The 25,080-nt window shown below is 40.5% G+C and overlaps 1 protein-coding gene across 1 annotated transcript; it reads right to left on the bottom strand.

Moving 5' to 3' along the window:
- Window positions 1-2,433: 2,433 nt before the first annotated feature.
- mef2b (myocyte enhancer factor 2b) lies at window positions 2,434-25,029 on the bottom strand. Its single transcript, XM_060940535.1, has 9 exons — window positions 24,988-25,029; window positions 15,208-15,285; window positions 14,493-14,696; window positions 9,541-9,669; window positions 7,559-7,742; window positions 6,391-6,536; window positions 3,165-3,240; window positions 2,974-3,076; window positions 2,434-2,868 (listed from the first exon to the last, which is right to left on the bottom strand). The coding sequence occupies exons 2-9, from the start codon at window positions 15,259-15,261 to the stop codon at window positions 2,601-2,603; spliced, it is 1,164 nt and encodes a 387-aa protein (XP_060796518.1). The 5' UTR covers window positions 15,262-15,285; window positions 24,988-25,029; the 3' UTR covers window positions 2,434-2,600.
- Between the last annotated feature and the right edge of the window lie 51 nt (window positions 25,030-25,080).

The following is a 25,080-nucleotide window of genomic DNA, read 5'->3' as shown; positions in this document are numbered from 1 at the left end:
CCACTGGTCTGGAACAATTTTTCATATCAAAAGGAAACATGTTTAGAACAATCAGATTCAAGTTGCCTTTCTGAATGGGAACTGGAAACACGGTTACATTAGCATTGTACAACCTCATTTCTTTAAAAAAAAATAGTTGGGACACTGTAAAATGTAAATAACAACAGAATGTGATGATTTGCAAACCATGGAAACCCTATATTCATTGAAAATAGAACAAAAGGCAACATATCAAATCCTAAAACTAAGAAATTTTATTTATTTTTAAAATATATGCTTATTTTGAATTTTATGTCAGCAATATGTTTCAAAAAAGTTGGGACAGGGGCATGTTTACTACTGTGTTGCATCACCTCTACTTTTAACAACACTCTGTAAATGTTTGGGAACTGACGAGACCAATTGCTGTAGTTTTGAAAGTGAAATGTTGTCCCATTCTTGCCTGATGTAGGATTTCAGCTGCTCAGCAGTTTGGGGTCTCCTTTCTTATATTTTGCGCTTCATAATGCACCAAATGTTTTAAATTGTACACAGGTCTGGACTGCAGGCAGGCCAGTTTAGCACCCGGACTCTTTTACTACAGAGCCATGCAGTTTGGCATTGTTTTGCTGAAAGAAGGAAGGCCTTCCCTTAAAGAGATTTTGTCTGGATGGCAGCATATTGCTCCGAGACATGTATATATCATTCAGCATTAATGATGCCTTCCCAGATGTACAAGCTACCCATGTCATGTGCACTAATGCACCCTTATACCATCACAGATACTGGCTTTTGGACTGTGCACTGATAAACTGGATGGTCCCTCTCCTCTTTAGACTGGAGGACGTGGTGTCCATGATTTTTAATAAGAATTTAAAAATTTCAATTTGTTAGATCGGCGGCACGATGGTGTAGTGGTTAGCACTGTTGCCTCACAGCAAGAAGGTCCTGGGTTCAAGCCCAGCGGCCGACGAAGGCCTTTCTGTGTGGAGTTTGCATGCTGTCCGCCCGGGTGTGCTCCACTTTCCCCCACAGTCCAAAGACATGCAGGTTAGGTTAATTGGTGGCTCTAAATTGACCGTAGGTGGGAATGGTTGTCTGTGTTAGCCCTGTGATGACCTGGTGACTTGTCCAGGGTGTTGCCTGCCTCTCACTCATAGTCAGCTGGGATAGGCTCCAGCTTGCCTGTGACCCTATAAGACAGGATAAGTGGCTACAGATAATGGATTTGTCAGATCACAGGACAGTTTTCCACTTCGCCTCAGGTCCATTGTAAATGAGCTCAGGCCCAGAGAAGGCAGCAGTGTTTTAGCATTTGTGGATGCAGTGATGAACTGTGTTCATAGACAATGGTTTCTGAAGTGTTCCTGAGCCCATGCAGTCATTTCCACTACAAAATCATATCTGTTTTTAATGTAGTGTCCTCATTGTCCTTAATGATGTGATCCTCACATTCTTTGCAATTTTACACTGAGGAATCTCATCTCATCTCATTATCTCTAGCCGCTTTATCCTGTTCTACAGGGTCGCAGGCAAGCTGGAGCCTATCCCAGCTGACTACGGGCAAAAGGTGGGGTACACCCTGGACAAGTCGCCAGGTCATCACAGGGCTGATACATAGGCACAGACAACCATTCACACTCACATTCACACCTACGGTCAATTTAGAGTCACCAGTTAACCTAACCTGCATGTCTTTGGACTGTGGGGGAAACCGGAGCACCCGGAGGAAACCCACGTGGACACAGGGAGAACATGCAAACTCTGCACAGAAAGACCCTCGCCGGCCACAGGGCTTGAACCTGGACCTTCTTGCTGTGAGGCAACAGCGCTAACTCCATGCAGTCTCTTTCATCTATATTTCTGAGAGACTCCACCTCTCTGGGATGCTCTTTTTATACCCAATCATGTCATTGACCTGTTGCCAATTAACATATTTAGTTGTTTGTTTTTTTAATATTACACAACTTTTCCAGTCTTTTGTTGCCCCGTCCCAACTTTTTTGAAAAATGTTCTCTTCTTCATCCCATAGCCAGCAAGGACTGTAGGGACACCACTGATGACATTTTAACAGTCTATCTAAGTCTGTCTAAGGCATTTAAACTTGGCAGAGCCCATTCCTCTCCAAGCTTGATCAAGGGACAATTTAGCAGCCTACCTGCATGTCTTTGGACTGTGGGGGAAACCGGAGCACCCGGAGGAAACCCGCACAGACACGGGGAGAACATGCAAACTCCACACAGAAAGGCCCCTCGTCGACTATGAGGTTTGAACCCAGAACCTTCTTGCCGTGAGGCGACAGTGCTAACCACTACACCACCATACTACCCCTTGGAACATGTTGCTTGCATTAAATAAAAATGAGCATGTATTCTTCAAAAAGCAATAAAATTTCTCAGTTTCAACATTTGATATGTTGTCTTTGTACTATTTTCAATAAAATATAGGGTTTCTATTTTTTGCAAATTATGGTTTTATTTACAGTTTATACAGCGTCCCAACTTTTTTTCTTTTGGAAATGGGATTGTTATGACATGTATTTTCTTATCAAAGCTAGTTTTGCACAGTTTGACATTCCAACTAATAAAAGGCCTGCTGTGTACACAGCAATGCGTTTGCCGTTATCTCTGCCAGCCATCACCAACCTCCATGTGCTTCAAATCTGACTCACTCTCCCGCCTGTCCACAGCCATGTACGGCCCTGGAGGCGGCCGGCTCATCCTGTCAGGACCACCTACTGGTGAATGATGGGAAGAAGGTGAGGTCGGGGAGATTGTGTGTTCAGGAGAGGTGCGCTCTGATTTGATGTTCAGGTTGAGGGAGGAAAGAGGTGGGGATGAGGGGGAGGAGCCTTGGGAAGAGTAAGAACAGCCTCCACCTGTAGACATCCTGTACATGGAGACACAAATACAACATGAACACTTATCACAGGCTTAACTCAAACATTCAACGTATTTTCTGCTCGGCACTCCTGTGAAAATCTCACTCTCTCACCCGGTGTGGATCGCAGATGGCTGAGGCTCCTGCTGTGTAAGAGTCTGCCAGGTGTTTGCAGAGCCGCGCTGAAATCCCATTGCGTATCCCGGGTGGCAAAACTCTTTACAGAGAGACAGTACACCGTTACTGTTAAGATGAGCAGAATTTAGAAGGTGTGAAGATTAATTTGAAGAGAGCTGAGTGTTTACCTGAAGTCCCATAATTCCAGGGCTTCCCCATGGCCACCATGTGGCCTCCAGAGTGCATGCTCTGATACAGCGCTCTCTGATACACAAAGAAAACAAATAGAGTACTTTAGGGATGAAGAATGATATGTCAAGTGTATTTAGTAACACTAATAAGGCTAAGCTTGAGTGTCAATCTTTTAATGCCTGCTAATGTCCTAAAGGACTAAAAGGATCGATCTACTAGAGCTGACGTTTAGGGTCCAAAGCTACTTTAGTTTTGCAGTGGAGATATGAGGTTAATGCAGCTAACAAGTAAGGGAAGCAGTGTAGCATCATACAGTCTGCATGTCTAAATTATTACACACTAGAATCAGAAAGCAATTCTTGCCTCAGTATTAGTCAGTAATATATTTGTACAATCCTGTACAATTCCCTCAAATGTCAAATTCCCTGATTTTCCCTGACTTTCACTGAATAAAAAGCTTACCCTGTGTCCGAAATCACTCACTACTCACTATATAGTGGACTATATAGTGAGTTCACCATTTTGTAGTGCTGTCCGAATGTATAGTGAGAATTATTACACCCTATTAGTGGACTCATAGTATCTCACAATGCATCGTGAAAAGTAGTGTACAACCGATGGTCACTAACCAAGCAATATATATACCATTATGCATTGCGGTCACACTGAAAGAAGTGTGTTGGCGTGAATGGACGGAGAAAGAAACACATTATAAACGGACATTCAAGTACAATTAAAAATAGTAAGTGAATAGAAAATAAGCTAAAATAGAATAAGACAGATAAAATACAAGAATAAAAGTTAGAGTGCAGAGTGAAGAATTCATCAAAAGCCTCAAATTTGATTTAATAAAAGGCAGCGGCAAAGAAGAAAGTATTCAGCCTTGATTTAAAAGAACTGAAAGATGCAGCAGACACAAAGTACTTTGTATTTATTAATGTGGGAAATACGCTCAGGATAATATGGATTTATCACAAAAATACATGCATGTACTGTATTTGTTATTTTGAAAACCCACCAGCCGACTGATCTGGCACGTTTTAATTGTGCGACAGTAATGACATAAATAACAGCACGGTGAAGTAGTGTCCGAAAGTGGGTTTTTTTTCCCCCCATTTTACCAATGAGCTCACTATATAGTCCTCTATATAGAATTCCCTAAATAGTGAGTAGGGTGTAGTGAATGAGTGAGTGATTTCGGACACAGCCTTCATTTCCATGGCCTATAATGAACAGAAAAACAGGCCACCTTTGTGCTGAGCGGACAAAAACCAGCCCCAGTATTTTAACCCTATCAATCTGCAAGCTTTAGTTGTTCACAGCCATTTTCAGTAGAAAACTTTAGGTTTTCACTGCTTAAACATAGTGAAATAACCTGAAATAAAGAAAAATAGCGCATGGAAAATATTGCATTTTGATAAATGGCAGCTAAAATTTATACATACAATAAACAAAATTCCCTGATCTTCCATGACTTGGCCCAAACAATCATCAAATCCTATGACTGTCTGAAATAGACTTTAAAAAAAAAAAAAAAAAAGATTCCATGATATTCCAGAAATTCCATAACCCATGAGAACCCTGGAGTCAACTTTTTTTTTTTGGACAGTTCACAATATTTTGACCTAACCATGGGTGTTTTATGAACTCTTACTCTACTATGCAGTTAACAAAATAACATTACTTTGCAACATTTTATAAATATATGATATAAATATATGATATAAATATATGTAAAATCAGTAAGGCACTACTCAAGTCCATTAATTCACTTGACAAATTCACTCATCATACACACACCACTCCAAATGTTAAAAAGAGGTCTTAGTGAAAGTGTTTTGATTAAATTGTAATGTAATGTAATGTAATGTAAATTACTCTGCAAAGGTAATACCACTGCTTACATCAATTAAAAAAAAATGGCTCTCATGTATAGACATGGCTCAACGAGCAAAGGACACATCACAGATTTAGACAGTTTATCAGATGTAATTATCAGCTGTAAGTTTCCAAACTTGGCGGCACGGTGGTGTAGTGGTTAGCGCTGTCGCCTCACAGCAAGAAGGTCCAGGTTCGAGCCCCGGGGCCGGCGAGGGCCTTTCTGTGCGGAGTTTGCATGTTCTCCCCGTGTCCGCATGGGTTTCCTCTGGGTGCTCCGGTTTCCCCCACAGTCCAAAGACATGCAGGTTAGGTTAACTGGTGACTCTAAATTGACCGTAGGTGTGAGTGTGAATGGTTGTCTGTGTCTATGTGTCAGCCCTGTGATGACCTGGCGACTTGTCCAGGGTGTACCCCGCCTTTCGCCCGTAGTCGGCTGGGATAGGCTCCAGCTTGCCTGCGACCCTGTAGAACAGGATAAAGCGGCTAGAGATAATGAGATGAGATGAGTTTCCAAACTTGTTAGCAAAATTTGGCTTGTAGCTCTATAGGGCAAACTAAAGCACCAAAGTGAAGAAACTAAATGTGGCTTACATTTATAGATTTATAGGAACATATAAGGGAGGACCCTCTGTCTTGAAGAGTCAACTGTAGCTTATCATTGTAAGACTCTGAATCTCCTTCCATAAATGTTAATAAATATCTCTTTGCAGAAAACTTTGCCATATTAATAATCACATCCATTATCTCTAGCCGCTTTATCCTGTTCTACAGGGTCGCAGGCAAGCTGGAGCCTATCCCAGCTGACTACGGGCGAGAGGCGGGGTACACCCTGGACAAGTCGCCAGGTCATCACAGGGCTGACACATAGACACAGACAACCATTTATACTCACATTCACACCTACGGTCAATTTAGAGCTACCAATTAGCCTAACGTGCATGTCTTTGGACTGTGGGGGGAAAACGGAGCACCCGGAGGAAACCCACGCGGACACGGGGAGAACATGCAAACTCCACACAGAAAGGCCCTCGCTGGCCACGTGGCTCGAACCCAGGACCTTCTTGCTGTGAGGCGACAGTGCTAACCACTACACCACCGTGCTGCCCCTTAATAATCACATCTTTATTAAATTACAAATCTGTTTATTATTAGGCTTAGATTATGTGGTGTGTCCACCATGTGACTGAGCTGTTACTATAGAAACAATAATGTATTCGAATAAGCACTGTGGTATAAATAGTAATAAATGGCTACATGACAGCAACCCTAAAGTCACACAGGAAAAATATATAAAATGTCTGAATGTTTTATGCGTGTAACATCTTTAGCACAACCTCTTACCGCATTGGTCAGGTTGCCACGGGTTACACCCACTCCCGGGTGGACTTCCCCACGCCGCCCATCGTTACTCAAACTCAGCGGAGGTGGGGTCTTCATATCCAGTGCTCGGCTCAGGTTGCCATGGGAAAACATCGAGTAGCCAAAGCCTTCGCCCACACGCAAACATATGGGAAGTGAAAACAAGATGTGGGTGAATTTCTTTCTCACCCCTATCCACCCACCATCTAAACCTCTCACACTCTCTCTTGTCGAAAGGAGAAGTCATTGTAACAGCTGACCTTTCTTGTTCAGTCACATCTGTATAAATGGTTGTACCAGCAAGAAGTGTCAAATGCACCCTAGACATATTCAACTTGCACTACAGAATAAAAAAACAACAACAATGTTTACGAATTTAAACTTGCATTTAGAACTCGGTGTATGGGTTTAATATCTCAAAGGTTAAACTCAAGTCCAAGCTAACCATCTTCCAAACTTAGCACCTCAGTCAGCACTGAAAGGTGAACTATGACCACATGGATGAGTGTACTTTACTACTAATAGCAGTGGAGGGGGTTATGTGGAGGCTGCTTCAAGATGTCCAGCAGGTGCAAATGTCTGCATCAAAACCACAACCTCTGCCTTCAACTACTGTTTCACATGTGATTTCTTGAGTGTGTGTGCGTGAGTGTGAAGAGGTGCTGTTTCATAGCTATACTTCCTGTGTGAAAAGTGCAAACGTGTTGGAGTTTATAAACCCTAATACTTCACTATTATGTACATAGTGTTGATGCAAGCATGCCAGTATCCATACGAGCTCCACAGATAGTTATAATTATCAGGTGAACATAGAGACAAAAAATGATATTAGGGTTGATATTTTACAAATTATGAAACTATAAGAGGGACAATGAATAGAGTCATCAGTAAAGTAAAGGACAGAAAGCAGGGATGCCCCAGAGCATCATCTGACAAATTCATTTAAATTCATTTACAGGTTCTGTAAGTAGTTATTTGTGACCTAATATCACAATAGTGCTTCTCAGCATGAGGGTGTATGAGGTTTTTTCCCAGCTCCGCTTGTCAAAGACACTTGCTATCAGCTAATTTCTAGTATTGAATCTTGTAATTCCAGGAAATGAAATTGCACTTGTGAGAGGTTGGTATTTAATAAACATTCTCTCTTCACCTGCATGTGTGCCCATGAGTGCGGAGTGTGTGTTAGTTCCGGCAGGACCAGCAGATCCAGGCCTAGAGCTCAGAGGTTTGAAGGATGAAGGTCGGTTTGCGCCCAGATTTGTGTTTGATGGATAACCATTCTCACAGCCAATGCCCATTAGCATCTGAGCTTCTGAAGGAAGGATAGAGGGAGCCTGTGAAGGGAGAACAGCGTGTCTAACACTCACTGAAGATATACAGTGGTGCTTGAAAGTTTGTGAACCCTTTAGAATTTTCTATATTTCTGCATAAATATGATCTAAAACATCGTCAGATTTTCAAACAAGTCCTAAAAGTAGATAAAGAGAACCCAGTTAAACAAATGAAACAAAAATATTATACTTTGTCATTTATTTATTGAGGAAAATGATCCAATATTACATATCTGTGAGTGGCAAAAGTATGTGAACCTCTAGGATTAGCAGTTAATTTGAAGGTGAAATTAGAGTAGGTGTTTTCAATCAGTGGGATGACAATCAGGTGTGAGTGGACACCCTGTTTTATTTAAAGAACAGGGATCTATCAAAGTCTGATCTTCACAACATATGTTTGTGGAAGTGTATCGTGGCACAAAAAAAGGAGATTTCTGAGGACCTCAGAAAAAGCGTTGTTGATGCTCATCAGGTTGGAAAAGGTTACAAAACCATCTCTAAAGAGTTTGGACTCCACCAATCCACAGTCAGACAGACTGTGTACAAATGGAGGAAATTCAAGACCATTGTTACCCTCCCCAGGAGTGGTCGACCAGCAAAGATCACTCCAAGAGCAAGGAGTGTAATAGTCGGCAAGGTCACAAAGGACCCCAGGGTAACTTCTAAGCAACCGAAGGTCTCTCTCACATTGGCTAATGTTAATGTTCATGAGTCCACCATCAGGAGAACACTGAACAACAATGATGTGCATGGCAGGGTTGCAAGGAGAAAGCCACTGCTCTCCAAAAAGAACATTGCTGCACGTCTGCAGTTTGCTCAAGATCATGTGGACAAGCCAGAAGGCTATTGGAAAAATGTTTTGTGGATGGATGAGACCAAAATAGAACTTTTTGGTTTAAATGAGAAGTGTTATGTTTGGAGAAAGGAAAACACTGCATTCCAGCATAAGAACCTTATCCCATCTGTGAAACATGGTGGTGATAGTGTCATGATTTGGGCCTGTTTTGCTGCATCTTGGCCAGGATGGCTTGCCATCATTGATGGAACAATGAATTCTGAATTTTACCAGTGAATTCTAAAGGAAAATGTCAGGACATCTGTCCATGAACTGAATCTCAAGAGAAGGTGGGTCATGCAGCAAGACAACGACCCTAAGCACACAAGTCGTTCTACCAAAGAATGGTTAATGAAGAATAAAGTTAATGTTTTGGAATGGCCAATCAATGTCCTAACCTTAATCCAATAGAAATGTTGTGGAAAAACCTGAAGTGAGCAGTTCATGTGAGGAAAGCCACCAACATTCCAGATTTGAAGCTGTTCTGTACGCAGGAATGGGCTAAAGTTCCTCCAAGCCGGTGTGCAGAACTGATCAACAGTTACCGGAAATGTTGATTTGCAGTTATTGCTGCACAAGGGGGTCACACCAGATACTGAAAGCAAAAGTTCACATACTTTTGCCACTCACATAATATGTAATATTGGATCATTTTCCTCAGTAAATAAATGACAAAGTATAATATTTTTTTGTCTCATTTGTTTAACTGGGTTCTCTTTATCTACTTTTAGGACTTGTGTGAAAATCTGATGATGTTTTAGGTCATATTTATGCAGAAATATAGAAAATTCTAAAGGGTTCACAAACTTTCAAGCACCACTGTAATATCATCTTAAGTTGAACAAATGTTCTTTGAAGCTCTCCATCCACAGAGAAACTTATCAGTGAGATGTTTTATAAGCAACAACAAGGCATGAAAAATATAGCAGGTTTCGGAATTAAAATTTTGTTTTTGACCATACTGACATAGAAACGTTGCCTGGAGATGGAGAGATCCATGCCCTCATTCAGCAGGTATTTCTCCTGGCCGGTCTGCATGCTGTCCTCTTGGTCAAGTTCAGCTCCCTCCAGGCCCAACCCTTTCCTACGTAAGGTCTTCCGCCATCAGTGAATCGAAGACAGGAAAAAAAAAAGGAAAAAAAATGTTTAAATTACAGATTACACATACACAACAACAAGTATCTCAGTGTTGTATTGTGATTTTAAGTTCTCCAATAACATTTAATTAAAAAAAAACATTCATGAATTGCCATAACAGACACACAGCTGTCATGTGTGTAAGCTCATGTGTACTGTGTATCTGTGAAGGTTTTCAGTCTCCCAGGCCATGTGAAACATCCTGTAGTAGTGCATCCAGGTGACTGGATTTTTTGTTCACTGTGAATAATTTAATAACAAATGCACCTACTACTATGAGTACAACCATGAGTCATGTATAGCAGCCAATGCATGTAATCTGGGTGATAGTGATAATCATAAATTATATACCTTAAATCCAGACTAAATATCTATTGAAACTGGCACACTCTTGGAATCTAGTCTTGAAAGTTACATAAAATATTAAAAAGACATGATTCATAGTAATTTTCATGATATATAGCAAATTCATTAGTGGTTAGATTTCATTTTAGATCTCATTTAGTTTTTGAATGTGTCATACCACAGTGGTGTTGAACTCTTGATACTAATCTGTTTCTATAATCACAGCTCTGACAGTAGTTCTGGCAGCAAGGCTTATATAAATGCACTCGTTCTATTATTATATTTATCTCAATGGCTAAAATTGTCGACAGGAAAAAAAACGAGTCAGGTCAGAAAACAATTGTTTATAGCTATTGTATCATAAGTGATAATAGGAATTAACTTGTTTCACAGACACTCCACAGCATTACATGTAACTATAAAAATAAGTACGTCATTGTTTAATGAACTTTAGTACTTGTTAACACATCCAAATTTCTGAGGTGTAAGTGGAATGAAACATTCTGGAATGTGCTAGTATAGGAAATTTATCAACTTTGGAGTTGACTATTTTCCTATAACAACACACCTTATATATTAAACGGTGGCACAAAGATATGAAGTTTATCTTTGAGTGGTGAATATATATCACGAGTTAGTCCTGGGTATGACTTTAAACTGAAACCGGTGGTGAGTCTCAGGTCTGGGAAGACTTGAGTATTGGGGAAAGTGGAGCTACCCCTTAATCACCATTGCTCCCAGGTCTGCTCTGACCCAGAGTGGTAGCACCTGCCTGGGTTCCAGCTACAGTGCCTTGAAAAAGTATTCATACCCCTTGAACTTTTTCACATTTTTCCACCTTACAACCATGAACTTAAAAGTTTTTTATTGAGATTTTATGTGATAGACCAACACAGAGTAGCACATAATTGTGAAGTGAAATGAAAATGATAAATGGTCTTCAAAATTTTAAATAAATAAAAATCTGAAAAATGTGGTGTGCATTAGTGTTCAGCCCCCTGTACTCTCATCTCATCTCATTATCTCTAGCCGCTTTATCCTTCTACAGGATCGCAGGCAAGCTGGAGCCTATCCCAGCTGACTACGGGCGAAAGGCGGGGTACACCCTGGACAAGTCGCCAGGTCATCACAGGGCTGACACATAGACACAGACAACCATTCACACTCACATTCACACCTACGGTCAATTTAGAGTCAGCAGTTAACCTAACCTGCATGTCTTTGGACTGTGGGGGAAACCGGAGCACCCGGAGGAAACCCACGCGGACACAGGGAGAACATGCAAACTCCGCACAGAAAGGCCCTCGCCGGCCACGGGGATCAAACCCGGACCTTCTTGCTGTGAAGCGACAGTGCTAACCACTACACCACCGTGCTGTCCCCCTGTACTCTGATACCTCTAAATACAATCCAGTGCAATCAATTGCCTTCAGAAGTCATCTAATTAGTTAATAGAGTCCTACTGTGTGTAACTTACTCTCAGCATAAATACACTTGTTCTGTGAAGGCCTCAGTGGTTTGTTAGAGAACACTGAAGAACAAACAGCATCATGAAGACCAAAGAACTCACCAGACAGGTCAGGGATAAAGTTCTGGAGAAGTTTAAAGCAGGGTTAGGTTATAAAAAAATATCCCAAGCTCTGAACATCTCAAGAAGCACTGTTCAATCCATCATTCAAAAATGGAAAAAGTATGGCACAACTGCAAACCTACCAAGACATGGCCGTCCACCTAAACTGACAGAGCGAGCAAGGAGAGCACTGGTCAGAGAAGCAGCCAAGAGGCCCATGATCACTCTGGAGGAGCTGCAGAAATCCACAGCTCAGGTGGGAGAATCTGTGCATAGGACAACTATAAGTCGTACACTCCACAAATCTGGCCTTTTTGGAAGAGTGGCAAGAAGAAAGCCATTGTTGAAAGACAGGCATAAGAAGTCCCATTTGCAGTTTGCCAGAAGCCATGTAGGGGACACAGCAAACATGTGGAAGAAGGTGCTTTGGTCAGATGAGACCAAAGTTGAACTTTTTGGCCTAAATGCAAAGCGCTATGTGTGGCGGAAAACTAACACTGCTCATCACCCTGCACACACCATCCCCACTGTGAAACATGGTGGCGGCAGCATCATGCTATGGGGATGCTTTTCTTCAGCAGGGACAGGGAAGCTGGTCAGAGTTGATGGGAAGATGGATGGAGCCAAATACAGGGCAATCCTGGAAGAAAACCTGTTGGAGGCTGCAAAAGACTTGAGACTGGGAAGGAGATTCACCTTCCAGCAAGACAATGACCCTAAACATACAGCCAGAGCTACAATGGAATGGTTTAGATCAAAGAATATTCATGTGTTAGAATGGCCCAGTCAAAGTCCAAACCAAAATCCCATTGAGCATCTGTGGCAAGACTTGAAAATTGCTGTTCACAGACGCTCTCCATCCAATCTGGCTGAGCTTGAGCTATTTTGCAAAGAAGAATGGGCAAAAATTTCAGTGTCTAGATGTGCAAAGCTGGTAGAGACATACCACAAAAGACTTGCAGCTGTAATTGCAGCAAAAGGTGGCTCTACAAAGTATTGACGCAGGGGGGCTGAATACTAATGCACACCACATTTTTCAGATTTTTATTTGTTTAAAATTTTGAAGACCATTTATCATTTTCATTTCACTTCACAATTATGTGCTACTCTGTGTTGGTCTATCACATAAAATCTCAATAAAAAACTTTTAAGTTCATGGTTGTAAGGTGGAAAAATGTGAAAAAGTTCAAGGGGTATGAATACTTTTTCAAGGCACTGTATGGGGTTAAAGAGTACATCACCAATAAGGTGCTGGCAGCAGGGTTCTTTATGGTGCAGTGTGGTAGATGAACCCAACAGGGTCAATAGCACACCACCAGATGGCATGTGGAAGAGCCACTCAAATGGCCAATGGATGGCATCAATCGGCAAATCACTTGTCACTGCGGGGCAACTTCCATACCCATCAGGTCTGTGGCACTTTTGTGCACCACTTGGCATCAGGTCTGGAGGTCCAGAGAGACAACACCATGGGGGCACGACATCGTTTGTCTTACCTTACTGTGCAAGGCGCTTTGTTAGGAGAGGAGAATAGTATGCGAGAGCTCACAAGCCCAGATGTTCCGTGGCAGCTTGGCCAGGCTGTTCATGCCACCACTGCAGACGGCTCTGCCTCTCTGGTGAGGGCCTCATGGCCGATCTGCATTTCTGTGCATCCTTATGAAGCAGTCATCATCGCTAGCAATGGACAGCCGACGATATATCACAAGTGAGCGAAGCGATTGAGTGAAATATTTTTCAATACGAGAAGATTAACTTCATATCTTTGCACCACTGTGTAAAGTTCTTTATATTACATGGACACATCCACAAAAAATATGCAAGTTAATCAAAATAATTTTAATTTTGAACTGGGTTGCCATTTTGACAATGCGCGCCAAATCAACAGAACACTGGGAGTGACATCATTGAAGTGAAATATTAGGAAATATGTCACTCAGATCTACGATGTATTTTGTATGAAAAATATGAATTTTTCAACATGAGAAGATAAACATAATATCTTCAAGCCAACTTGTGATTTTCTTTTTATTATATAGACACATTCACGAACAAAAAGTACCCAAATTTATCAAAACAATTCATCGATTTCCTCACAAGTGACATATAGAGATTTATGTCACAGTTTTGGATCTCCATGCCCCAGATGTAGCTCGTATCGAAAATATGAGTGTTGTATTTCCCAATAAAACACTTGCGTCGATGTAATATTATGTTTACACACACACACACACACACACACACACACACACACACACACACACACACACACACACACACAGAGTACTATGCAAAAGTCTTAGGCACACTTTTTTTTCATACAAACTTTGTTATAGATTTCTATTTTATGACTTCTACATTATCGAATCAGTACAAAAACATTTTAGAGTCCAAACGTTCACTTTCCAGCACAAAATTAAAAGTTACAGAAAAAAGGTTGGATCTGAGCAGTATATTACATGAGAGCACTTTTCAGATTAAAAAGAAAACATAATGAAGGCTGTTGGGTTTTACTGCAAAATTAAGAAGCAAGTGTGACAAAGTGTCCAGAAGAACTGTGGCTGGTTCTGCAAGATGCTCAGTAAAACCTACAGCTCATTTCCTTATAAAACTGCACTCACTGTACCTGAGAATACTATTTTTTTTTTTAAAGCAAAGGGTCGTCTCACACCAAATATTGAAATTGTTTCATTGATTATGGCTTACTGCTGTTTATAGTATTTTTTCATGTTGAAACATTTCATTTTATTATTTTTAAGCCATTTTTGGTCTACAGCATTTTTTTTTTTTTACATGTGCCTAAGACTTTTATACACTACTGCATATATTTGCAAAGGGAAATGTTCAGGACAGGCTGTGTGTATACCTCCAGTATGTCAGTGTTGGTGCGGCTCTCATGAGGCTCGCTGTACTCAGTGTATTTGAGGAGCACTTTGTCCATGTCAGTGCTGGCATATTGGAAGAGACGATTGGTGCTGTTGAAGATGATGAGAGCAATTTCACAGTCACACAGCACACTCAGCTCATAGGCCTTTTTCATCAGGCCAAACTTTCGCTTGGTGAATGTCACCTAAAGAAATCACAGACAGGGGGTCACAGAGCTTTTCGGTTTTATGAAGGCCTGGCTCACATAATACTGCTGCTGAGGAGAATCTCTAACAGCTCTCAGGGCTCAACTTCCAACTTTAAGTGAGTTATGTAGGGAATCTAAAGTTCCCTAGAAGTTACAGTACAAACTCTTAAATTACATTTGAATTCATGCCAAAATAGAAACTAGATTACACTTAAGAGGCTCTTCAGTCTAGTGCAAATGTTTACATACATTTAGAACAAAATAAAGACAAAGAAACGTAATTTATACCAAGACATTTTGTGTGTTTACCAGATTACACAAATGTTCCTTCATTATCATCAGTTCAAAATATGTACAGTATGTTCAAAATATTAAGAGTAGAATAAATATGTATACTACGAGGGTGAAAACTTTTGCCTTGGACTATTTATGTGTGTAAGATCTCAGTGAAAGGAAAGATGGCACAAGGGCCATCAACCATGAGAATCAGTAATACATACAGACATACCTGACGGTTACGTTGGTCAAGAATCCGTGAGATTTGTATTTTCTTTCGCCCCATGATGTTCTTTTCCAGAGAATGGTTCTGAAAAAAATATCACAGCTTAGCTCAGATTTTTTTTGGTGTCCTGTTTGATGTCGAGTAAATTCAATAAGTTATTAAAGTTGGGCTGAGTTTCCCAAAATCATTATTCAATGATAACGCAACCATCACATTCCATCTATATTGTGATGCTTTTGGAAAAACTGAACCTGAACATTTCCAGTAATCTTTTACTTGAGTATAACAGAAATATTATTTAATACACATGGAAAATTCAATATTACTCAGTCCTATATGTCTTATCTTGACACACAGGCACATAGTACTATACTGTTTGTATGTTTTGTAACTAACTGGATGGGAAATGGTGTTTGGTCATGATGCAACTGGTCCCAGTGCCCCCCTGCCCAGGATAGGCGGGTGTTTATGTAGCCCCCTGAGAGACAAAGGGGACTAAAGTTAGTGCAAACTAACACCCCCAAAGTCTGAGCTATCCAAGTGTGTGTTCACATTTCCACTGGGCTTAGGTTAAATATATGTGATCTCCATTTAAAGGAGTTCAGCAGACGGGGCTGCAGCCACCATTAAAATAACAGCATGTCTCAGTTTGGGTTTAGTTCCTGTCCGCCCCCTGTTCTCCCATGAGCAAACTGTACATAAACAATGGATCTGAAAGGGTTCGAGAGTAAGTATGCACACTGAGAGACTGCAGCCAGCAAAGAAAGAGAGAGAGAGAGAGAGAGCGCGAGAGAGAGAGAGATGTGTCTCTTGGAAACTGTATCAGGCAGAAATTATACACACACAGTTAATCTACACAGGCTTCAATTCTTAGCTTTCTAAGAACAAATTCCATTTGAAACCCACACTCTGATAGGGAACCCTCAAATATAGGGTTCGACATAAAATCTTTAAAGGTTTCCTCAGAGGAACAAACACAGAATCCCTTGCAGAATTAACTTTTTTCTCTAAGAGGGTACTAAGTGATGGATTAGTGTTGGGTGGTAAAACTCAGTGCTTAATAATATAGAAACTCCACTGTAGTTAACTTCAGCAATTTATAAGTTGGTGTTTGAACCCTCAGGGGACATGGTGGTGCAGCAGGTATCACTGCTACCTGGGTGCGATTTGCTGGGGGGGATCATCCCCCCCCCTCTGGTTTTTATCTCTGCTGAAAAAAAATCCTCGGGGACAACCCCATCAATAAAACAAACAAACCAAAAAAAAAGTTGACATGACAGGCATGTTGTGACACAGTTTTCTATGGTCTACATTGCACTCAAAATGACCCGAAGTGGCAGCTTTGATGTTCACGAACGTCCCCAGCAAATAGATACATTGTAATAACAATATCTTTGCATTCTCAGAACGCAAAGATATTATTATTATCTACAATGTATCTATTTGCTGGGGACATTCGTGAACATCAAAGCTGCCACTTCGGGTCATTTTGAAAGTGAGTGTGTGTGACAGCGCGCCTTTTGGCGGATGCCGCCTTTTTCACGGCCGATTTTTTTTTTTTTTTTTTGGGGGGGGGGGGGGGGCGTTGGAGTGTCTGATTATAATTTTAAAGTAAATTCTGTATTAAAATTACTAAATAAGCAAATCCATTACAGTCCATGAAACAGGAAGTATAAGGATGAGAAAAAAACAGTTTAAATCGGAAAGCTGCGCACAATGTGAACTGCGCCATCAGAGCAAACTGTTCATTTAGTATTCATGTATTTTAGTGATTTTCGAGTCACTGTCCATTTAATCCGGAGGGAGAGAAACATCACAGCAACGCGACAAGCAATGCGAACTTTGTTGTGTTAGTGTTTGTGTATTTAGTCAGAGAGATAGGAAGATGAATTTACTATCTCTGGTTTAGTGTTCGTTTTCATTTAGTGTTATTCATTTGATATCATCGGATGTTATTAAGCTGTTAGCCTATTGTTACCTTAATTTTGTGACGTTTCATGATTAAAAAAAAACCCATCCCCCCTTCTGTTTTTTTGACAAATCACACCCTGACTGCTACCACACAGGTCTAGAGTCCCCAGTTTGATCCTGAGCTCAGGTTACCATCAGTGTGGAATACAGCACATGACTGAAGATGACTGAATTAATGTTTGAAGCCTAGTTAAGAACTGTAATAGTGCAATTATATAGTTTATTTGCAATTATTATGCACCTATTTGTACAAATACACAGTGATTCATACAGTATACATATATCGATCCCTTAAGGGTGTAAGGGCTGTATGTAGAACCTACAGCAGACAATTTCTCTGTCAGAGAGTGAAAAAAAGTTATGCTTTTAGAAAGATAGTACCATTAACCATCCCATTTTTTTCTAAAATAGTACATCCATAATTATAGTTCATGGTTGACCTAATAAAGGTGGCACAGTGATGCAGTTAGTACTGTCGCATCACAGGAGGGAGGTTCTGGGTTCGAACCTGCCGATCGACTGGGGCCTTTCTGTGTGGAGTTTGCATGTCCTCCTCATGGCTGCATGGGTTTCCTTGCACAGTCTTCAGACATGCACATTAGGTTAACTGACCACTCTAAATTGCCCGTAGGTGTGAATGTGAGTGTGAATGGCTGTCTGTCTCTGTGTTAGCCCTGCGATAGATTAACAACATGCCCAGAGTGTACTCTGCCTATCACCCGAAGTCAGCTGGGATTGGCTCCAGCTTCCCTCACGACCCTGACAGATAAGTGGTATAAGGGAGGGAGAGATAGATGGATGAATTATCTAATATCTCATCTCATCTCATCTCATCTCATCTCATTATCTGTAGCCGCTTTATCCTGCTCTACAGGGTCGCAGGCAAGCTAGAGCCTATCCCAGCTGACTACGGGCGAAAGGCGGGGTACACCCTGGACAAGTCGCCAGGTCATCACAGGGCTGACACATAGACACAGGCAACCATTCACACTCACATTCACACCTACGCTCAATTTAGAGTCACCAGTTAACCTAACCTGCATGTCTTTGGACTGTGGGGGAAACCGGAGCACCCGGAGGAAACCCACGCGGACATGGGGAGAACATGCAAACTCCGCACAGAAAGGCCCTCGCCGGTCATGGGGCTCGAACCCAGACCTTCTTGCTGTGAGGCAACAGCGCTAACCACTACAGCACCGTGCTGCCCAATTATCTAATATTTCTGAACTAAATATCTCTCAGTGTACTGTACTTAAATCTAAAACACATTAAAATCTGAAACCTGGATTCTTCAGTTGAGAACCTTACAACCTTTAAAGCTTTTCAGTACTGTGGAACCATACAATACATAGGACCATGTCCATCAGAAAGGGTTCAGAGTACAAACATCATAAAATTAAATTATTATGTGGACATCCATTGAAAATGAGTGGATTCATGTGCACATTATATATGTATATATGTACCAGCTACATCCAGGACATGAGCCAAAACTGTGACATAAATCTCTATATGTCACTAGTGAGGATATCGATTAATTGTTTTGATAAATTTGGGTACTTTTTTTGTGAATTTGTCCATATGATAAAAAGAAAAATCACACGTTGACTTGAAGATATGAAGTTTATCTTCTCATGTTGAAAAACTTGCATTTTTCATACAAAATACATCACAGATCTGAGTGACATTTAAATAATGTTGGCTAGCATTGAGTGGTATATCAGATATATTCCATTCACCTAGCATGATACTGAACGAGTCAAAGATGAGTGGTATATCTGATATACCATGAAAAAAAGCCAGCCGATATTATTCATCTCATCTCATCTCATTATCTCTAGCCGCTTTATCCTTCTACAGGGTCGCAGGCTAGCTGGAGCCTATCCCAGCTGACTACGGGCGAAAGGCGGGGTACACCCTGGACAAGTCGCCAGGTCATCACAGGGCTGACACATAGACACAGACAACCATTCACACTCACATTCACACCTACGCTCAATTTAGAGTCACCAGTTAACCTAACCTGCATGTCTTTGGACTGTGGGGGAAACCGGAGCACCCGGAGGAAACCCACACGGACACGGGGAGAACATGCAAACTCCGCACAGAAAGGCCCTCACCAGCCACGGGGCTCGAACCCGGACCTTCTTGCTGTGAGGCGACAGCGCTAACCACTACACCACCGTGCCGCCATTATTATTATTATTATTATTATACATTCCTTTTGGGTGTTCAACACGTCTTTCTCTTCCAAAATTCTCTCAAAATCTTCCGTATTTAACACAAAGCAAACCTGGCGGCCATGTTTGTTTACAAATTGTCAGTCGCTCGCTAGTGCGGAAGTTTTACGTCTCCAAGGTGTGACATCATGTTGTCTCGACAACCATGCAGTATCATAAATCATATTCAACGCTCATTCTCCATTGGGTAGAGCGATGTAATACACATAGTATAAGCGATATGCTAACAATATTGAATGCTATGAAAACAAATGAATGAAACCCGCTAGAAGGGAATTGAATACATGTTTTTATTCCATCTAAAAAGTGTCCTGTATGTATAATAATTTTCGATATTTCACTCCAGTGATGTCACTCCCAGTGTTTTCCCACTGACTTGACGTCTCATCTCATCTCATTATCTCTAGCCGCTTTATCCTGTTACAGGGTCGCAGGCAAGCTGGAGCCTATCCCAGCTGACTACGGGCGAAAGGCAGGGAATACCCTGGACAAGTCGCCAGGTCATCACAGGGCTGACACATAGACGCAGACAACCATTCACACTCACATTCACACCTACGGTCAATTTAGAGTCACCAGTTAACCTAACCTGCATGTCTTTGGACTGTGGGGGAAACCAAAGCACCCAGAGGAAACCCACGCGGACACGGGGAGAACATGCAAACTCCGCACAGAAAGGCCCTCGCCGGCCACGGGGCTCGAACCCGGACCTTCTTGCTGTGAGGCGACAGCGCTAACCACTACACCACCGTGCCGCCCAAAATGGCGAACTGATTTAAAATTAAAATTATTTTGCTTAACTTGAGGGTTTTTTTGTGGATGTGTCTATATAATATAAAGAACATTACATGGTTGCATGAAGATATGAAGTTTAACTTCTCATGTTGAAAATATTTTCACTTGTTTGCTTCACTCACTTGTGATATATCCATTTACCATTCGAAGATAAATTTCATATCTTCACGGAACCGTGCAACATCATATCTAACACACACGAATCAGCCATAACATTCTGATCACTAACAGGTGAAGTAAACGACATTTGATAATCTCATTACACTGGCACCTGTCAAGGGGTGGGATATATTAACCAGCAAGAGAACAGTCAGTTCTTGAAGTTGATGTGTTGGAAGCAGGAAAAATGGGTAAGCATAAGGATTTGAGTGACTTTGACAGAGGCCAAATTGTGATGGCTACATGACTGGGTCTGAGCATCTCCAAAATACACATCTCGAGGGGTGTTCCCGGTATGCAGTGGTTAGTACCTACCAAAAGTGTTCCAAGGAAGGACAACCGGTGAACCGGCAACAGGGTCATGGGTGTCGAAAACTCATTGATTCGCATGGGGCACAAAGGCTAGCCCATATGGTCCAATCCCACAGAAAAGCTACTGAAACACAAACTGCTGAAAAAGTTAATACTGGTTAAAACAGAAAGGTGTCAGCAGTAACTTTTTCAGCACTTTGTGGGATTGAACCATTTGGGCCAGCCTTTGTGCGCCATGTAAATCAATGAGCCTTCAACACCCATTATGCTGGTTCACTGGTTGTGTATGTGGTGTATGTGTTTATATATATATATATATATATATATATATATATATATATATATATATATATATATATGTGCGCACACACACACATGCATGTACGTATATGCCTATATTTATACTTGTTCCTCTCTGCACTGAGGCTATTATGTCGTTGAAAGAATTTATCTGCTGATGCAGAAAGTCTCTGAGCCATCCACCACTGATTCCCTCCAGCCTCTCATATTAAACATGTTTGACCTTGCCTATTTTTAGTAAATCTAACCCAATGGTGAGCGGATACAGTGCTGCGGTTCCCATGACCCAGCAATGCCCGCTTCCCTCTCGCCCACTCCTGGCACCCAGGAGCTCGAGGAATCCAGAAGAATCCATATTTTGCACCACTCTTACCTTATAAAGCAGATGCTGGCCTACACTGCGTAGAGCCTAAATGTTTGCGCCTATTTATTTCACAGGTGACTGCATGTTCACACGGAACAGTTAGAATATACAGATATGAATAGAACTTCAGGGAAGTGGTCTTTCTGACAAGCGATCTCTATCACAAACCTCCACATCTGTCACTTTAAATCTTAGTTCCTCATATTTGCTAATGCATCAGCAAAAGAGTACATTCATAAACAGGTTATACATTGGGCTCGGCTTAAAATCTTATAATATATTTTAAAATCTTAATATAGTGCTGTCTCAGCAAAGGTAAATAGTTTTTTTCCTTTTCAAACAGTTTAACATGTAATTTTGAAAGGAAATAAATGCATTAAAATTTAAAAATGATAGTTTGACTGAATGAAAATTTCATTTAAAAATCCTACTTTTTTTTTGTATACTGCAACATGATAATATTGAAATGAGTATTTGGTAATACTACAGGTACACTTATTTAGGTCCTTTAGCTTGTTCCTCAGCAAAAATAATTCATGGTGCTATACAGAGCAGTGTTGTCTATGAGAAATGGGTGAAAGTCAAACCCCTTTCAAAAACGAAGAACCTTTAAATATCCCAAGCACCTTACGTAAGGTTTTTTTTTCCAAAAGTCTATATCAACAAGCACAGCTTCAGTTTGAATTAAAATGAAACCTTTTTAACAGAAGTTGCATAAACTTCTTTAATGACTCGTTTTAATGAAAGCCTTGGTAGCACCAATGCAGTAATCTGAACAATCTCCCTACATCTCTCAAGCTATATTTGAGGTTTTATCACTCAGTTATTTAACCCTTGCACTTTTTTTGTTCAACTCCATTTCATAGCCTTTAGCAGCACTGCTTTTTCTGAAGACTTCCCAAAGGTCAGAGTGGAAAAGGAGATGCGCAAACATGCAGGCGCTTCAGCACTACAGTGTTTCTCTCCCGTGGGGCAGGAGGAGGCTAATTACTAGGACTGTCATAGGAATATCATTGCCTTAGTACCACCAAAAAAAGAAAAAAAAAAAACAGTTTCATCATTGCCTCTCCTGCATCTCCTGTAGTGCATAAACTAAACTAGTGGTGAAAGCATTTTACATAAACAGTAAAAGTATTGGCCAGGCCATAGTGACTCATCAGTAATAAATTAATATAATCTAATGGACTACATAGTGGAAGGGTTTATCCTGAATAATATTAGCGATTGTTTTGGTATGTTCTTGTGTATAGTTTGAAAGACCTGAAAGGCATGATGTCAGAATTAATAATTGGATATCAGTGGATCAATTTGGCTAATTTTGAAAAAAAAATGTTGATTTTATAGCATAAAAATATTAATTATAGATTACTTATGTCTGTCATTTGAAATCAGCAGACAGAACATTAATTTCAGGTATCAAACGTTCAGCTCCTTAGAGACACAGATGAGATGAGAAACTAAACTTGGCCAGAAATAGCAACCTAGACTTCCATTTGCATATGAAATACATACATCTACAATGCTGGTACAGAAATATGACTGAGACAGAGAGGAGATAAGTACCTCATAATGTTTATGAGAACCATGGAGCAGTAAACCATTATGTTTTTTGGCAAACATACATAAATGCTTGGTCTGATAGAGGAAATAAACAGAACGGGGCCTTTACGGTACCTGTTCCCTAAGGTGTCTTAATTTTGACTGGTACATGTTTCTTTAATGATTTGTATGTTCTTGGTACAGAAATAATGCTTATTTCTACACATCATCCCTTAAACACCTAGAAGCTGTCAGTGTCTAGATTAACATTACTCGCTTTTGCAAATATAAACACTATGTGACCAAAAGTATGTGGACACCTGACCATCACACCCCTGTGGGTCTTTCCCAACCAGTTGCCACAAAGATACAAGCGCTTAAATATATAGAATGTCTTTGAATGCTGTAGAATTGAGATTTCCCTTTACTGGAACCAAGCGGCCCAAACCTGTTTCAGCATGACAAAGCCCCTGTGCACAAAGCAAGCGCCATGTAAATATCGTTTGCCAGGGATAACATGGAAGCTTTCGAGTGGCCTGAATCCTGACCTCAACCCCACTTTGGGATGAACTGGAACTTTGACTGCACCCCAGGCTTCCTCACCCAACATCAGTACCTGACCTCACTCATACTCTTGTGGATGAATGGGCAAATCCCTACAGCCATGTTCCAAAATCTAGTGAAAAGCCTTCCCAGGAGAGTGGAGTGGAGCAAAGGGGACCAACTCTGTGTTAATGCCCATGGAGTTTTGGGATGGGCACGTACAAGTATGGTCAGGTGTCCACATACTTTTGGCCATATATTGTACCTTTTCTATTAGTTTCATTTTAGCTCAAAGTAGTTACTGAAAAATATGTTTTAATTCGGGGTTAAATGTGATTTCCCCAACTCTCTTTGAGATCTTCTTCAGATTAACAATATAATGCTGGAGAGAACCTCACCCAGTCGAAGAAATGATCAACAAATAAAAAGTGCACTGGTATTCATGATGTTTAGTTATACAATAAAGACCAAAGTAAGACAATTTACACAAGTGGCTGTGGTCTGCAGTTATTGAGATGATTTACATCAACTTTACATGAGAAGATGATGTGAATGAAGAGACATTTTGCATCATCATCAGCACTTTATAAAGCCTTGTGAAGCACAATAAAGCCATTTTAAATAAAACCGAGTGAAAGAGAAACTCTTAAAATAATTAACAAGAATATTACATTATTTGTCATATGCCCTTTTCCTACAATTACATATGACCAACAGATTAACAGAGACAAATATGCACCAGTTAAAAATATATATAGTGAATGCAGTAAAAATTAGACAAAGCACAAGAGTATATATACAAGGTGTCCCAAAAGTCCAGATCCACAGGCAATTATTAATTTGCTTTTATTACTTATCTGATGGAACAACATCAGTTCAGATACATTAAGAAACATTCAACGTTCTTGTATTCAGCATATACACAAGTGTCGCAAAGTCCAAGGCCATCAATTTGAGCACTGTTGTAATATCTAAATAAATAATTGCCTATGGATTCAGGCTTTATAGAAACCATATATATATATATATATATATATATATATATATATATATATATATATATATATGGTTTCTTTCATGTCCTCAGCCTTCTTCTATCCTGAATGTTTTTCCAGCAAATATATTAATACTTGGTGACTTATTTCAACTATTGGTCAATACTATGTCCATTACCATAACAGCCTGAATACCAGTTTCTAACTGGTGGACAGGAATGCTGCCTAAAAAAAAGAGAAACTCTGCATCAAGATTTTTTCCAGTCTGGAAGGTGGCAACATTCCTTTCACAATCATGGATCTAAAATAAGTAGCTTTAAAGCATGTCAAGACTAAGACATTACAAAAACCAAGCTCCATTCATATGGGCAGAACTCTGAGTATGAAACGTAGTTTGGCCATGAATACTATAAGACACATTTATTATGCATAATTCCATTTTGAATAAACTGTATCCACATTAAGACTGAGCTATAAAGTCACAAGCGTTTGCTGACTATGCTGCTACTTTACAAACACATAATCAGTAATTTTTTTTAAAACCCTGTAATTAAGATTTAAACCTCACCTGATGATGAAATGTTGAACAAGACAGGACAATCAGCAGCTCTGTGTCTTCCAATGCTTTACTACACTTCATCCTCCAGCTGTTCATACACTA

This window comes from Neoarius graeffei, chromosome 15, assembly GCF_027579695.1.
Source record: "Neoarius graeffei isolate fNeoGra1 chromosome 15, fNeoGra1.pri, whole genome shotgun sequence".
NCBI lineage: Eukaryota > Metazoa > Chordata > Actinopteri > Siluriformes > Ariidae > Neoarius > Neoarius graeffei.
Note: the sequence above shows the minus strand (reverse complement) of the source record. Positions and strands in the feature narration are given on the sequence as shown.